This window comes from Porcisia hertigi, chromosome 35, assembly GCF_017918235.1.
Source record: "Porcisia hertigi strain C119 chromosome 35, whole genome shotgun sequence".
In the NCBI taxonomy this organism is placed as follows: domain Eukaryota; phylum Euglenozoa; class Kinetoplastea; order Trypanosomatida; family Trypanosomatidae; genus Porcisia; species Porcisia hertigi.
This window is the reverse complement of record NC_090594.1, coordinates 768,659-783,288: the sequence shown is the minus strand read 5'-3', so window position 1 is coordinate 783,288 and position 14,630 is coordinate 768,659. Positions and strand designations below refer to the sequence as shown.

General features: G+C 57.4%; 4 protein-coding genes across 4 annotated transcripts; all 4 read right to left on the bottom strand.

Annotated features, from left to right (window-relative positions):
* Positions 1-979: 979 nt before the first annotated feature.
* Positions 980-5,257, bottom strand: JKF63_01195 (uncharacterized protein; the record flags this gene model as incomplete). The annotated part of the gene is made up of 1 exon (XM_067897243.1): positions 980-5,257. The coding sequence occupies one exon, from the start codon at positions 5,255-5,257 to the stop codon at positions 980-982; it is 4,278 nt and encodes a 1,425-aa protein (XP_067753400.1).
* Positions 5,258-6,455: 1,198 nt separating this feature from the next.
* Positions 6,456-7,577, bottom strand: JKF63_01194 (uncharacterized protein; the record flags this gene model as incomplete). Its single annotated transcript, XM_067897242.1, has 1 exon — positions 6,456-7,577. One exon carries the CDS (start codon positions 7,575-7,577, stop codon positions 6,456-6,458), a length of 1,122 nt encoding a protein of 373 aa, XP_067753399.1.
* A 1,518-nt stretch (positions 7,578-9,095) lies between these two features.
* JKF63_01193 (uncharacterized protein) lies at positions 9,096-9,845 on the bottom strand (the record flags this gene model as incomplete). The annotated part of the gene is made up of 1 exon (XM_067897241.1): positions 9,096-9,845. The coding sequence occupies one exon, from the start codon at positions 9,843-9,845 to the stop codon at positions 9,096-9,098; it is 750 nt and encodes a 249-aa protein (XP_067753398.1).
* Positions 9,846-11,248: 1,403 nt separating this feature from the next.
* On the bottom strand, positions 11,249-14,047 carry JKF63_01192 (uncharacterized protein; the record flags this gene model as incomplete). Its single annotated transcript, XM_067897240.1, has 1 exon — positions 11,249-14,047. One exon carries the CDS (start codon positions 14,045-14,047, stop codon positions 11,249-11,251), a length of 2,799 nt encoding a protein of 932 aa, XP_067753397.1.
* Positions 14,048-14,630: the final 583 nt, after the last annotated feature.

The following is a 14,630-nucleotide window of genomic DNA, read 5'->3' as shown; positions in this document are numbered from 1 at the left end:
GAGAGAGAGAGAGATAGACGTAAAAAGGGGGAGGGGAGGGGGAGCTGAAGAGCAGCAACAGGTAGATGAAGGAGGCGTGGCAGCACCTGAAGAGAGGTGTCGATCGAAACAGGAGCCCCCCCCTGCGAGGATAATTTAAAGGACTTGCGCTGTAGTCTGAGCAAAACAAGTCTCTAGAAAAAGGGGGGAAGAAGAGAGAGAAGGGAGGGAGGAGAAACTTCTCAGGGGTGAGGACAAGTACGAAGGGGGCCTACGTGATAAAGGGAGGGGAGGGGAGGGGTTGAAAAGAAGAAGAGCGGCTTTCCTCGAAGCCACCCGCTTCAAGAATCTTGAACGGAGGAGTTTGCGTACGGCCCTGCAGATTTGGGGGAAGAGCAAGTCAGGCAGGAGGGAGAAGAGAAGAGGGATGTGAAGTGAGAAGGGAAGTGAAGCGCGCGCGCGTGTCCGCATCCCAAGAATCCCGAGAGCATGACTGGAAAAGGGAATTTGGAACACGAGATGACGCCGTCTGGCATCGCAGAAGCGCCAGTGCAACAACAAGAGTGTATGCAAAAGGAGAACATCCTCCTTGGCGGTGGGTGACCCTCGTTACATAATCCACGTCGGCCATACGAAAAAAAAAGATCGATTTGAGGTGCCGGGGTTCAGAAAAAAAAAGGGTAGGCTAGATTTCAACCGTGAGTACCCCCTGCACAGTGAAATGTTCAAACATCTCCGCCATGTCTATCATATCTGTGACGGCTGCCACTGACTTTGCGTGGACAGTTGGATCCATCATTGATCCCGTCAGGTGCACGAGAGAAAGCTGACAAGTGCTCCTGCAGCAAGCACACACAAACACACACACACAGAGGAAGAGGGATGCAAAAAAAAATTTTTTGAGACTACAGAAAACAAAAGTGAGCCGGGGGGGGGGGGGGTTCCTGCAATTCCATGCAACTCTAAAAAAGGTTGTTGGGCTAGCAAACACATAGCAGGACTATAGGACCAGAGGGGAGTAGCTTCGGCAAAGCTCATCCAGGTACGTTGCCCACCACGCAGCCGTTCCCGCCATTGGTGGCGAGGAGAGCGCTGTCCTTTGGCTTGCAGCGGTTGAGAAGGGCGAACTAGCCCCTGTGACTACTCTAGTTGCTGCGAAGTCGACTTTCCTGGCCATGAACACGCTCGCCTCTGCGTCTGCGCGCGCCCTGTTCGCCTCCAAGAGCTGCGCCTGAACGCAGGCACGCAGTTCTGAGATGCGTATCAGCACGTCCCCGAGGCTATAAGTCATGGACACGTCGTCGTCGTTTGTGCGCAGCGCGGCGATAGACGAGTGTGAAGTCTCCTCTTTCTCCTGTTGTGCCTTGCTGCCAGAGCACGGAGGCGCTGTTCCAGCGCGGTGACGCCGTCGCCACCGATGCGAACGAAGTACACTGGCCGAGAAGCCGGCAGCACTCAAGGGGCTCGGTGCGAGTGCTGACGACGGTGTTATGGCAGATCTGCTGCACAAAGCGGTCACAAAGCGGTGCCATCCGTATCGAACTGAAGCTCGCACCTGTGATCGGTGATTGCGCAGCTGATCCTCGGTCACCGCACCCGATCCCTCGGCGTCGATCTGAGCAAAAAGCTGTGTCACGGCGTGTTGCAACGATGCAGGCACTGCCATAGATATCACCGTGTCAGCCAGGGCACTTTGACGGCCGTTTCGATGCGAGTGAGCCATCGCAAGTGGTCGATTTTTTGCTGGCATGGGCACCGCCGGGGCCACGCCGTCTCCACTAGACAACGGCTCAGCATGGAGTTTCTCCAGCGCAAATCGAACTCCCGTCGGGCTTAGGAGTACCGAGCGAAGCAAGGAGCTGAGGTGAGACAGCGCACCGCCCCAGACACCGACTGCCTCCTGCGGACTGATAGCGTACAGAGCAAGAAGAAGGTCCTCGTTTTCCAGAAGATCCGACAAGCAAACCGGGCTGATGCCAGTCACTACGGGTGCACATGACGCGGGCTTGCTTTCCAGGGCTCCTGTTGCAGGTCCAGACCCCTTTCCTACGGCGCTGGGAGGTGCCAGAGCCCACTTTGCCGGTGACCGGCTTCGTCGACGCTGAGTCTCTTCCGAGGCGGCGAGCCGCTTTAGCGCGTAGTATATGGACTCAACCTCTTCGACAGCGCAGCACAGAGACAAATGCGTGACGGGCATTGGTAGATGATACGCCTCGAGCCACCGCCGAAGCAAAGAAGAAACATCCACAAGTGATGTCTCGAGGCACGGGCACGAGCCAACAAGCGTGTCCACAAGCCGCGCACACGCCGCGGCGGACGATGACTGTAATTCCAGATTCGCCGACGGCGGAGGTGCCCACAAAGAGAGGGACGTGATGACACGAGTCAGAGACCGCGTCAGCTCCTCCTCTACAACCGCCACATGCGACGTGTTTGGTGATGTGAAGTGTAGCTGGCTGAGCTCCCTGCTCACAGCTTGGCAACACGAGAGCCCCAACTCCGCACTTGTACAGGAGATGGCATTCATAGCCCAGGCATCCGTGAGCTTTTGAGAAGAGCAACAGTTGCTATGGCTCGCAATCCACTGCCCCAGCAACGAGTGAACACGCGTCCACCACACAGATTCCTCCGCCAGCCCGGCAGTGTCGGTGGTCACACTTGCAGCGACCAAGACGAGCGCTACGTGCGCCGCGAGGACAGGGTCCACTTTGCACACCCAGCAACTTGCCTTCACCCGTGGCAGAACCTCGGTGTACACGTCGGGCAAGGAAATAGTGTGTTGCTGTATTCTTTCAGTGCCCTCCACATCGAGGATGGCGCCGGACCAGCCCGCAGCAGCTTCGAATAAGCTTCCTTGGCTATCGCTGCTACCGCCGCTTGACCGTAGCGCATCGACGACGTTGCGCAGCTCCCGGGGTGGCATCCGTCGGCACGCGTAGCGAAGCCAACCATACGACGCCATCAGCAGCCGCGAGTCCCGCAACAGTGTGTAGCACGGATGGTCACACAAAACAGTCAGTGAGTCGTCTGGGGCGGTCAGCGGGGCGCTTGTAACTAATGTGTCCTCGACACCCCGCGAAAGGGGCACGCGCAAGAGCGGCGGCACTGATAGGACGTGCGTGGAAAGCCTGACCAGGCACTCTTCCAAGCGCAGTCGGCCTTCGCAAAAGCTTGTGGCCCCAGTGATAAGCCGCCCCAGTATAGGGGACACCCTGAACAACGCACGCCGCAGGCCCAGGACGTCCGGAAGCTGTGAGCACTCGTTCAGTCGTGCATCGTGCACAAACTTTGAAAGAAGTTCCATTGATTCCTCGACGAGGCGCCTCGGGTGTTGCTGAGCGGCATCCACAACGGCGGCCAGCCGTAACTCCAAGGGCACCAGTACCCCCAGTTGCAGGCACCGCGGATCAGCGGTGATGACACCGACTAAGGTGTCCATGTCCACGTGCGCGGACTCTCCACGGTGCTCACCATGAGCGTAGGGCTCCAAACTGTCACCCGCCACTACCACCCCTGGGGAGTGAGAGGGAGCGGGGAGAAGGGCTGTGCGCTGGGCAAGCGCGCACACGGCCTGTACATGGTGTTCCACCACAGTCTCAAGCGATGCCGCTACAGCGGTAGAGAAAACAAATGCCTCGGGAAACAGGTTCGCTCGCACATCTTGTCGAAGACATGTCTCCAGCAGAGCCAGCGGTAGAGTAGTCATGTCGCTTGTCACTGAAGGCTGCGATTTTACACGCGTGCGGCGACAATACTGCCGCAGTGTGACCACAGTCTCACGGGTCTGGCACGCATAGCGATCGTGACGACCGTCGTCGCAGTTGCCGACAGAATGGCAGTGTTCCAACGTTTTTTTCTTGGAGTGAGTGTTCACGGAAAAACGCTCGGAAAGCGCAGCCGTTGGCGCTGGATCGGCCTTCTCGAGTGCGGTCGAAGATGGGCATGAAAGATTACCTCTCTCCGCCCAGAGCAGGTCTGCGTACGAGATGAACAGCTGCTGAAGATACGCGCACTCTACTGGGGACATCCACTGCGCCGCAGTGGACAGCGCTCGGGCAGGCGGCTCACAATTTGTGCGAGCGCACCCTGCACACCACGCGATGAGCTCTGCGGGCAAGGCGCCTGTGCCACACTGGAATGAGCGCACAAACACTGTGCAGCTCACGCACGGCCCGCTGCTGGACACCGAGGGGAACGCAGAAGGGGTGCCAGAGGAACAACACAAAGTGGTATTCGGCGGTGGTGGTGCGTTGGCTACGCTGCGCGTAGCAGTAGTCGAAGACAGCGCCACGCGCAACATCTCGCTTGCAAGCTGCCGAACCTCATCGCCCATCTCCGCCGGTGTGACTGCAGAGGCGGCGTTCCAACCAGTGGATGCTGCTGTGCGAAGAAGCGCCTGCAAGGCAGCGGCCACGTCTGTCACGCCCACGTACCCGCTCTGGTTTCTGTCCAGGTAGGTGAAGGCAATAAGCAGCTCTTCCATGTCATCGTCTGTCCAGAGGCGCTGTGGACATGGCGGCGTAATCGGCAAGGACACAGGCGGCGACGCCGACTCGGGAGAAGGCGCGCAGGCATGCGGCGGCAACGGGGGGCCGCGCATCCACATACACTGCAGAGCTTTGTGGTAGAGGTCGTGCTGCTCTGGGGCAACAGTCTCCCTCCCCGGCAGCAGCCTCGCCCCAGAGAAAGGCAAGAAGCGTGAGCCACCGTCCGTAAAAGAAACGGCGAGGGGACTAGTCGGCGGTGGTGGCAACGGTGACGCCGATACGTCGCGAAACGGGGAGGCGGAGAAGACCGGCCAGCGACCTGTCGAGGCGCATGGGTGAGGAGAGTCGCTAATAGTGTCGCCACAGCTGTCGCTGCTCCTCTGGCTCCACGTGTCACCCACTAGGTGGGCCATCCTATCGCTCACCATTGGCCAGTATGTCTGCATGAAACTGGCCAAATCCAAAGGACGCTGATGGGCAGCAGCGAGGCACCGTGTGGGGGAAACATACGACGTCGGACTCAACCACACCGGGTGCACTATTGGCGTCATGAGACCCTGAGCCGCGGAGGATGAGGCAGCACATGTCGCCTCCCTCACAGGCGCGAGGGCTGGGAAAAGACGCGATACAGATTCGCCCGTCACGTATCCGTCGCCATCATCATCAACGGCGAGAAAAACATCACGCAAAAAAAAGTAAATGAAGTCTGGAATCGCCTCCGCCTCCCGACGGGCGGCATCATCAGAGAGGCACCTCAGCACCTGGTTGCGTGTGAAGACACACGATGGCATTGTGTGTGTGTGTGTGTGCGTGTGCGTGCTTTAGTGGACGGCCTGCGTTGTGAGATTTGGCGTCTCGGTGAGCAAATAAAAAGAGAGTAACGTCGGTGGAAAAAAGAAAAAGGTAATCAATCAAGGTGACGGGATGGCCCGAGCACGAAGACCGAGTGAGCGCAGTCGGAGCCCTTGATAATCGCCAGACGTGAAGTGTGGCGGGTAGCAGTGATAAAAACGCAGCGGAGAAGCTTGATGAGAGGGGTGGGAAAGATGTGGTCCATCGCTGTGTACCACGCGGAAAGAGAAGGCGAAAAAAAAGGTAGACACATTCCCAAACAGACACAGACACACGCACACACGAGCACCAGATGCTTTTACCTCCACTACAGCCTCTATCAAAGATCCCACCCATCACCACCTTTTTGCCACTCCCTCCTCAGCTCCTGTCCGCAGCGCTCGCCCCACCCCCACCCCCTCTCCGGCCGCCCCGCCTTCACGTCACTCCTCAATACCAGAATTGAGTCGCTGACATGCCTCCAATAGGAAAAAGAGAGGACACATGCTATCGATCGAGATGCAGCAACTCAATATAAATACATGAGTCGCCTTATCTCCGAAGAAACCTTTTTGCACTCCCCGTAACATTCAGCGCATGTGTGCGCTTCTGTTGAGGATGGCCTCGTTAATTCTTCGCTTGTGTGTGTGTGTGTGTGTGTCTATGCACGCCCAGGCATACACGCTGCCCTCCACACCAAACAGAGAGGGGAAAAGAAAAAAGGCCTGCCATACACCTCTACGAGAAAGGGGGCACATCGACTCCCACCTCGCATGATCGCAGGGGGGTCGGGGGAAAAAAAAAGGGTCGAGCGAAAAGCGCTTTCCAGGCGAGTGAAACCAAAAAAAGGGGAAACCGCCAAAGCCAAAAGCCAGCGGGCCCGATCAACCCCCCCCCAAAAAAAAAAAAAACAGTAACAGCAGCACCAGCAATAGAAAGGGTGATACCAAGGAAGCGGATTGTGCCAGCGGCTTTTCTTGTAACACGCACGGGTACGCAACAGAGCAGAGAAGGGTGGGCGCCGTCCACAGTGACGGGACCCGTCCAGCCCTCCGCCCCTTCGAAAAACAAAAACTCTTCGCGTTTGCGTTTATCCCCCTCCCCGCTAGAGGGGAAGAGTTTGTTTTTGTTGTTGTTGGGGAGAGTTAGGGTGCCTCCTTACAGGCGATGGCCGTAGTCGAGGTATGGCGCACTCTTGGACCACATCACAGATGTAATGAAGTACTTCTCCTCCATGCGATATAGATCCTCTCGTGGGATGCCAAAATCCTCCCAGTCTAGCAGATTTGGGTCGCGTTCCGGCATAGCACAGTTGTCTATGAACTGGCGCTCCACCCAGTCTTTATTCCATGACGGTGCCTTCGTACCAAGCAGGATGCCCTGGTGAATCGGGTAGCGCTCGTTGATGTGGCATGCAATGTCAAAAGCAATCTTTGGGAGGTGCACCGTGAGATGACGCTGGTTGTTGCATTCGGAGCACCAACGCAGCAGATCGTTGGTAGTAAAACGCACCGGGCCACCAAGCTCAGCAATGCGACCCTCGGTGTGATCTAGAAGCAGCGAACGGGCGGCTGCCTCGGCGAGGTCTCCAGCAAACACTGGTTGATGGATGCGCTGGCCGTGATTCGGAACAGGGACGATCTTCATGTACCGCTGCGCTTTTAAATACTTTGAATATGAGAAGTCGTTCTCGGCGAAGATGTCTGTGCCACGAATAATCGTGGCCGTCGGGAACTCTTCCAGTACCGCGATCTCCGCTTCGCGCTTCTGTCGCAGTAGCTTCGACGGGCTGTTCAAATCCGCGCCGACCATGGACATGTGGGTGAACTTGAGGATCCCCATTTCGCGACTCCACTTGGCCAACATGCGCGGCCACTCCACATTGATCGCCTCCATCGAAAACCAAGACTGACTGTTCTCGTAGCATGCTGGCTCCTGCCACGCACCAACGACGTTAATGACGTTGTCTACCTTCTCCAGAATCGCCTTGACGACAAACTCCTTGTCGATTTCATAGTCTGTATCGAAGTTCTGCCCTACTGTGCCATCACCGCTCGACCGCATCTGGCGCACACTGCTCGGCATACCAGAGCGAAAGCGGAATGGAAGGATGCTGGTGTATCCGTGGTAGCAGTTCACAGCGTGGATGTGATGACCGAGGATACCGGTCGCACCAAAGGTGGCGACATTGACGCCCATTGTGTTCGCCTCAGCACCGCCGTGGCGCCACGTCGAGGAGAGCTCCCCATTCATGTTACGCACAAACATACGCCGAGACATTTTGCCTACAGAGACGGCACTACGGTGGGGGAGGGGGGGAAGATGAAGCAGTACTACGCAAGAAAACACAAAAAAGAAAAAAAGCTAAAGCGCTAATGACGTCCTTATTTACTAATGTTGCTGGAGGGGTCCTACAACCTCCATGCAGTGGTTTGCAAAGAAACCCGAAAGGAGTGCAGGTGAGGATAAGTGAGTGTATGTGTGTGTGGGGGGGGGGACTAGATTTCACTACACGGCTGAATACACGAGCCGGTGTCAACTTGCTCTGGGGAGTCCTGAGCGACTATTGGATGTGAAAAGGTGCGCGATGATAACAGAGGCCAGAAGCGGCGTCTGCACCAGCCTCCCGATACAAAGAAAAACTAATAGTTACCAAGTCTAAAAAGGGAAGGAAAGCCTGCAAACCCCGAATCGCAACGGTCCTCGAGTAGTTTAGGTGGGGTATCGAGGTGGGTGTGTGGGTAGGTGGGGGGGGAGGGGGGGTTAGTTGGTGTGTGTTCAATATGAAGAATCACGGTGAGGGAGGAGGCAAATCGCAACAGAAACAGAACTAAAGTGAGGGAGTGTTGGGGCCGACCCTTGGGTAGGACTAATAATATCTTTTCCTTCTCTTCGTAGTTGTAAGTTGCTTCGGACGGACATGTGGATAACAGGGAGGCATGTAGAGAGACAGCGGTGCGGCAGCAGTGAATGAGGGCCACGAGAGGTATGGGTCGCGAAAACGGAAAAAAAAAGTGGTTAGAGAGAAACACCAGTTAATCATGGGACATATCTGGCAAGCAGAGCGCTCACGCGCACACACACAGCGGCAGAGGGAGAGAGTGCGTGCATGAAACACACGAAGGAAAGGAAGAACGCAGGGGCGGAGAGATCAAAGCACAGCGACACCAACGAAAACAAAAAGAGGAAGGCAGGGCATGCACCCTCTACAGCGGAGCGCTGCTCAAATCCATGGTTCTTGAGGCGCAGCGCCCCTCCTCCTGTCATGGGTGAGACGCTGGCAAGTCACTGACCGCACGTGTTGGAGTTCCCCAAACGGAATAGTCGTTTTGCAGGGTTGGGCCGCAGGATCCACCCACACGCTCTCTCCCCTTGAGTTCCGTATTAGCAGACGTCCTGATTTTTCTCCCCCCCCCATGAAAGCCGAAGGAGAAACCGCAGTGGTGGCTGTGAGCTGTATAAATATATATATACATATATATGCATACATACATATACATACATATACACACATACACTTTTTATATTCATTTGGAGATTTTGTTTCTTTGAAGGTGATAAAAATGAAGAAAAAAGAGAATAAATCACGAATGAAATCAAAACGGTGTCAGAGAAGACAATGGTACGTCATGTGAGCCGGTTTCTTCAACAGAGAGAGGAAGGTGGAGGGGAGAGCGCCCGTATCCCCCCGTTGCCTCCTTGTGTGTGCGTTCTCGTTTCGAGAGAGAAGCAGCGGCCTATCTGACGCACAGGCGCACACAAACTGAGGAAGGGAGGGAGGGGGGGAACAACACCCTTTTACTTTTTCTGGAACGCAGCAACCTCGGCGCGCTGGGCGTGCAGCTTATGGGTGTGCTTCTTGGAGTGGTCGCGCTGGCGCAGCGCACGGCGGTGCGAGGCGATCAGGCGCAGGTACTCACGGCGTTCAGCAGCAGACGCGCGCACCTTGGCGATGGCATCCTTGGCCTTCTTAGCACGGCGGGCCTTGATCCTCGGCGTGATGAGGCGCTGGATCTTCGGGGCCTTCAGGCGATCCTTCTTGCCGCTCTTGGTAACGCGGCGACGAACCACGTACTTGCGCACATCCTCAGTGCGGGACAGATTGAAGAGCTTGCGGATCTTGCTCGCGCGCTTCGGGCCCAGACGGCGGGGAGCCGTGGTGTCCGTCACACCCTCGATCGGCTGGCTACCAACCTTAGAGATTGTCACGTTCAACAGCGCAATGTCGCTCGCAAGCACGCAGCCGCGAACGTTCTTGCGGCGGCGCTCACCCTGGTAGCCGCGGAAGGTGTTGAAGCCGATCGCACCGCGCTTCACCAGGAGCGACACACGGCTGGAGGCGAGCACGCCGGGCACCATCGGGAAGCCATCCTTGTCGGAGCCACCGCGCAGGCGGAAGATGTAGCCCTTGAACTCGTCGCCAAAGATGGAGCCGTCCACCTCGTTGCCGAGGCGGTAGTCCTGCAGCTGCACGCGGCGGAGAACCTCGTCCGAGACCTCGAACTGCTTCACCGTCCCGTTGCGCGGGTACGCGATGTTGAGTTTCATTTTTACTCTAACTTACCGTTGTCGATGCCACTCTGGTGTTGAGCAGAGAGACGAGGGGGGAGGGGGGATGAGGTGAGGTGAGGTGAGGAGAGGAAGGGGAAGCAAAGGGGAGAGAAGTAAAAAGAAAAGCAAGAATGCGTTCATGTCAGCGTGGGGCGAGTGCGTGTGGATCTACAGGGAATGATCGCACATGTCCTACACACGCCTTCCTCACACAAACCGTCTACTAGCCCCTGTCCGTTCATATGAGAGAAACCAAACACCGCAAGGCAACAACACAGAGACACACTTTGGAGACATGATGGGATACGCAAGGTGCCCCCCCCCGCCCACCGTGGATGACCCTCCGTGATCCCGCTCGGCGTCAGTACTCTCCTGAGGTATATTAGACCTCTCTTCTGCCTTTTAGCCGGCCTCGCAAGCAGCGATGTTATCAGTCTCTCTAACGGCCCCCTGGACTCGCGCGCGAGGTTGTTATGGACGATGCTTGCGAATGCGTACCATCACACCCTGCGAGGAGGAGGCAAGAACGATCGGCCAGCACGAGAGCATCAGCAAGGCAAAGAGAGCGTCCCCTTTCTGGAATCCTTCAGCCACTACAACAATGTAACCTTGGGCTCTTCGTTGAAACCCCTCCCTTTTCTCTTGGGGGGAGCGAGGGGAGGAAGCAGGAAGCAGGGAGAAGGGAGAAGGGGTGGGGAGGGGAACAAGAAAATATATTTTTTTGCTGCAGCAGCGAGAAGTTAAATCAAAGTAGCTGCGAAAGACACGATTCCGCGAGGGGGGGGGACGACAGAGAAGCGAGTGGAAAAGTGTGGGGAGGCGTGTATGGTGCGAGACCTGCTCCGAAGCTTCGGGAGAGAAGCGCGCAGGACTGGCCAAGCACAAGACGACTCTACATGGACACTCATCGTCCAGAGGAAACCCTTGAGAATGAGAGTAAAAATTGGCAAAGAAGCGGTGTCGGGGGGAGGAGGAGGGGAGGGGAGGGGAACAGTGAGAAAGACGTATGGGCCGCGCTGCAGTGCAACTTAGACACATACGCTCAAAGGCGACGCGCAGGGGCACCAACAGAAATTGAAAACTTCACCAACAAACAGCAGAGAGGGGGAGGGAAGGAGAGAGAGAGAGAAAGGATGGGGCAAAGGAAGGCCACAACCAGTGACACATAACAAGCCGACAACAACGATGACGACAAAAGCAGAGCAGATAAGTCACGAGTTCCGGCATACACCACGCGCTGCGGCGAGGATGGCGTGGCCATGAGTAGCAAGAAGCAGAGTAAACAGCCCCTGCTGCTGCCCCGCTCGCGTGCGTGCGTGCGCGCGCACAGAAATACAGCCCCTGTCGCTTCGCCTTGCCCCCCCCCCTCAAACGCCTTCACGAGTGACGCGGCTTTCTTGTCACCATGTCACCACACCCGTGCGATGCCACGGTCCAAACACACCTCCTGTACCTCCGCCCCCGGCGTAGTCATGGAAAATCCCAGCAGACCCAACGTCCACCACTATTCCCCGACCCGGCGCATCAACGCGGCGATTCAACAGGCAGTTCGCGAACTCGGCCCTCGAATAGCCTGCCAGAGACGTTGCGGGACGCGTGCTGGCGAGCGCAAGTGCCTGAACAAGCCTGTTCTCAGGGGTGCGTACAAGCGCGGTGGTCGTCGCAGCCGCAGGGCAATCTGAGTCGCTGCGGGTCGGTGCAGCAGCGCCGTCACGGTGCTCGCCTTCACCACCACTGGGAGTGTGAAAGTCGGTGGTCGGCGGGTACGAGGGTATGGTGACGTTGAGATCAGCGTTGCCGTAGATTTGAAGACGACGTCGGTACATCCGGTAGACCGCCTGCCTCTCCGACTCAGCCGAAGACTCTGCATCGGTGAAGGATGTCGCGCTAGAAGACGAGGGAGGAGATGTCCTAACACATGCCGCGTGAGCAGGTGTGGATGCAAAGAGAGGCGAAGACACCGCGAGGTAAAGCGACCCTAGCAAAGGGAGAGTATAATATCGCAGATCGACCTGCTCACATCTCACCAAAGAAACCCCGAGGAGACTCCCCTCGCGGATATAGCCGTGTCCCAGGAGGGTTTGCAGTACGGCGCGCAGCTCCGTATGTGGGAGCTCCTGGAGGAGAAGCTCGTACTTGTGCGCGCGCACGGCGGTTCGCTCGTGTAACTCCTGTCGCCACTTCGGTTTGGCAGCACGCAACGGAAGGCTGTCCTTTCGGCTAGAGCACAGCTGTAAGAGTGACGTTAGGAGGCGTACCGCCGCCTGGACCGCGCCGTCCACGTTTGATAGCACGTCCTCACGCCAGCGCCACGACATCGCATCCCTCGGGTGGGCTGTTGCACCTTCAACAAGAGTCTGCCTCTCCTTTCGTCTCGCAACCTTGCGCTCCCCCTCACCTTCCAATGGTGCTGTGCCATCGGATGAGGGGGCGGAACCAGGCAGAAGGGGCTTCTGTGTGAAATCGACGCCGTCTTCGGTGAGGGGATGATCGGCGATCGGCGAAGCGGCCAGACGGGAAATGGGCTCACCGCAGAGAGAATCTACAACCTCGCGCAGCGCGCCAATAAGCTGCTGTGTGTGGCCTTCCCGATGCGTGTCTTTCGTGGCCACCATTACGGTTTTCAAGGGCTGGCCAGCCGGCACTAACGACGCCGCCAGTGCGTAGATGCTGCCCTGGGACAGTAGCAGTGACAGATCATGAAGATAGCGCACATAACTGTCTCCGGTGCGCACGTGCGTGGTGGAAGTCAGGAGGTACTGTAGCATGCGTGCGTAGAGAACAGCGTTTGCGGTTACGGTTGGCACAAACGATAGGGAATGTGGAACACCACTCCAAGGCCGCTGTGCCGGAGGCTTCGGCTGCGGTTGCACACGCCTAAGGTGCCGCACTAAACTCTTAGTTAATTCCTCCCCTAGGCCGCCTTCTTCCAGGAGATGGGGTGGGAGAGCGGTGAGGAGCTCTGCTTGGGTGGATGCAAGGACGGGAATAGAGGCACCCTGGTCCGTCCACACATCCAGTTCAGCCTTACCCTGCCGCGCCCTCGATGTATCACCGCACGCGCCAGCCAAGAGTCGCGCCGCGCTGGAGACCTCTTTCGACGCGACGAGACAGTGCAGGTGCCATGAAATGCGCCTCTCGCGAAGATCTGCGGGCGTGAGGCCGTCGGACCACACACACACTGCCGGCGAGGCGATGACCGCATCAAGCGAGAAGGGGGGCAGCAACGGCGGCTGTGTACTGGGTTGAGTAAGCTGCATCCACAGCGACAGCCACCAGGCCTCCTTTGTGTGTCCAACCGTGACGACAGCGCTGTCGTCGTTGCTCCGTACGGCAGTCAATGTGTGTGATGCGCAAAAGGCGGCCAGGGCCACGCCGGCAGCGTCCAGTGAAACGCGACTGACCTCCGCTGCAAGGCGCAGCGCTACCTTAGAGGCATGTGCCATTGTCACCCCGCAAAGCAAGGTGAGCCATTTCAGAAAAAGCAGAGAAGGCGACGACGCCGAGCGGCACGCGCCTTGAGAAGGCAGCCGGGCAGCGATGCGGGAGAGAACTTCAGCGGCCGTGATGCGCAGCGGCGACGCGGTCGCCGAAACGTCTTTCATTTCCTTGAGGGCCTCACCCGCGACAACCGCCTTTCCCGCTCCAGCCGGAGCCTGGTTGAATACAAACGGTACCGCCGCCGCTCCGGTGGCAACAAAGCGTGCTGACACCCACGGAGGCCAATCCGATGGACTCATCGCCACCGCCACACATGAGCAGGCCACGGCTGCCAGTGACTCTGCCTCTCCCTCGAGGTTCATGAGGAGCCCCTCCAGCTCACCGCATGACGAATCGATGGATGCCTGCTGCTCCCGCAGTACCGCGCAAAATATACGGTATGCGTCCCGCGTGCCGAGTGCGTGGCGAAGCGTCTCGTGTGCGGCTGACACTGGCTTCACGCGCATCGCTAAAACGTTGGCAGACAACGCTGCCAACACGACAGTCCGTGATGCAGATGAGTAGGTATCATCGCCTACCTCCCGTAAAACAGACGACTGTGTGCATGAACCATCTTTTACTAGCGTCGCCGCTGTATCAAGGCCGGAAGCCTTTGCTCGCTGGGGGGAGAACGCGGGGAGAGGACGGAGTCCTGCCTCAAGGAATCGAGGACGGCGGGTGTACAGAGCGGCTTTCCAGTTTCCTCTCTTCTCAAACATGATTTACTGGTGGCCGCACGAAAGAAAATCGTTTCTTTTTGTAATTGTGTATTCTCTCCTTTTGAAAGATAATCGCTGGATGGGGGAGGGGGGGTGTAAGGGGAAGGGGAGAGCTGAGAGGGGCGTCATAACATCTTCTGGGCGAAGCTCTTTTTCTCACGCATTCCCTTCCTCGTCCTTCCCCCCCCCTCCCCCTGTGCTGACAAAGACGCCGGCGCCGCCGCCGTTTCCACCACTGTCTCGCTCCGAAGGAAAAGCCGGAGGAGGAGGAGGGGGGGTGTCGTCCGCGTATGTATGGTGCACCCTTTGGATTATGTGCGTGCGCACGGAGGACAAGAGAAAACAGGGAATCGGCGCTTGGTATGGTGATCAACGACACTCTTCCCCTCAAGCCAACAGGAAAACAAAAGAGTGAAGATGTAAATATGCAGTCACGAAGAAACCCAACGATGAGGGGGGCGGGGGGAATGGAGGAGAGGGAGGGACATGAGGCCACAAACGCCAGGCGTGCTCTCCAGAAATGGGCGAGGAGTGGCTCCCGCTCCTTCGCTGCCTCTTCCATTGCCCTGCTTTGCTTTTTTTT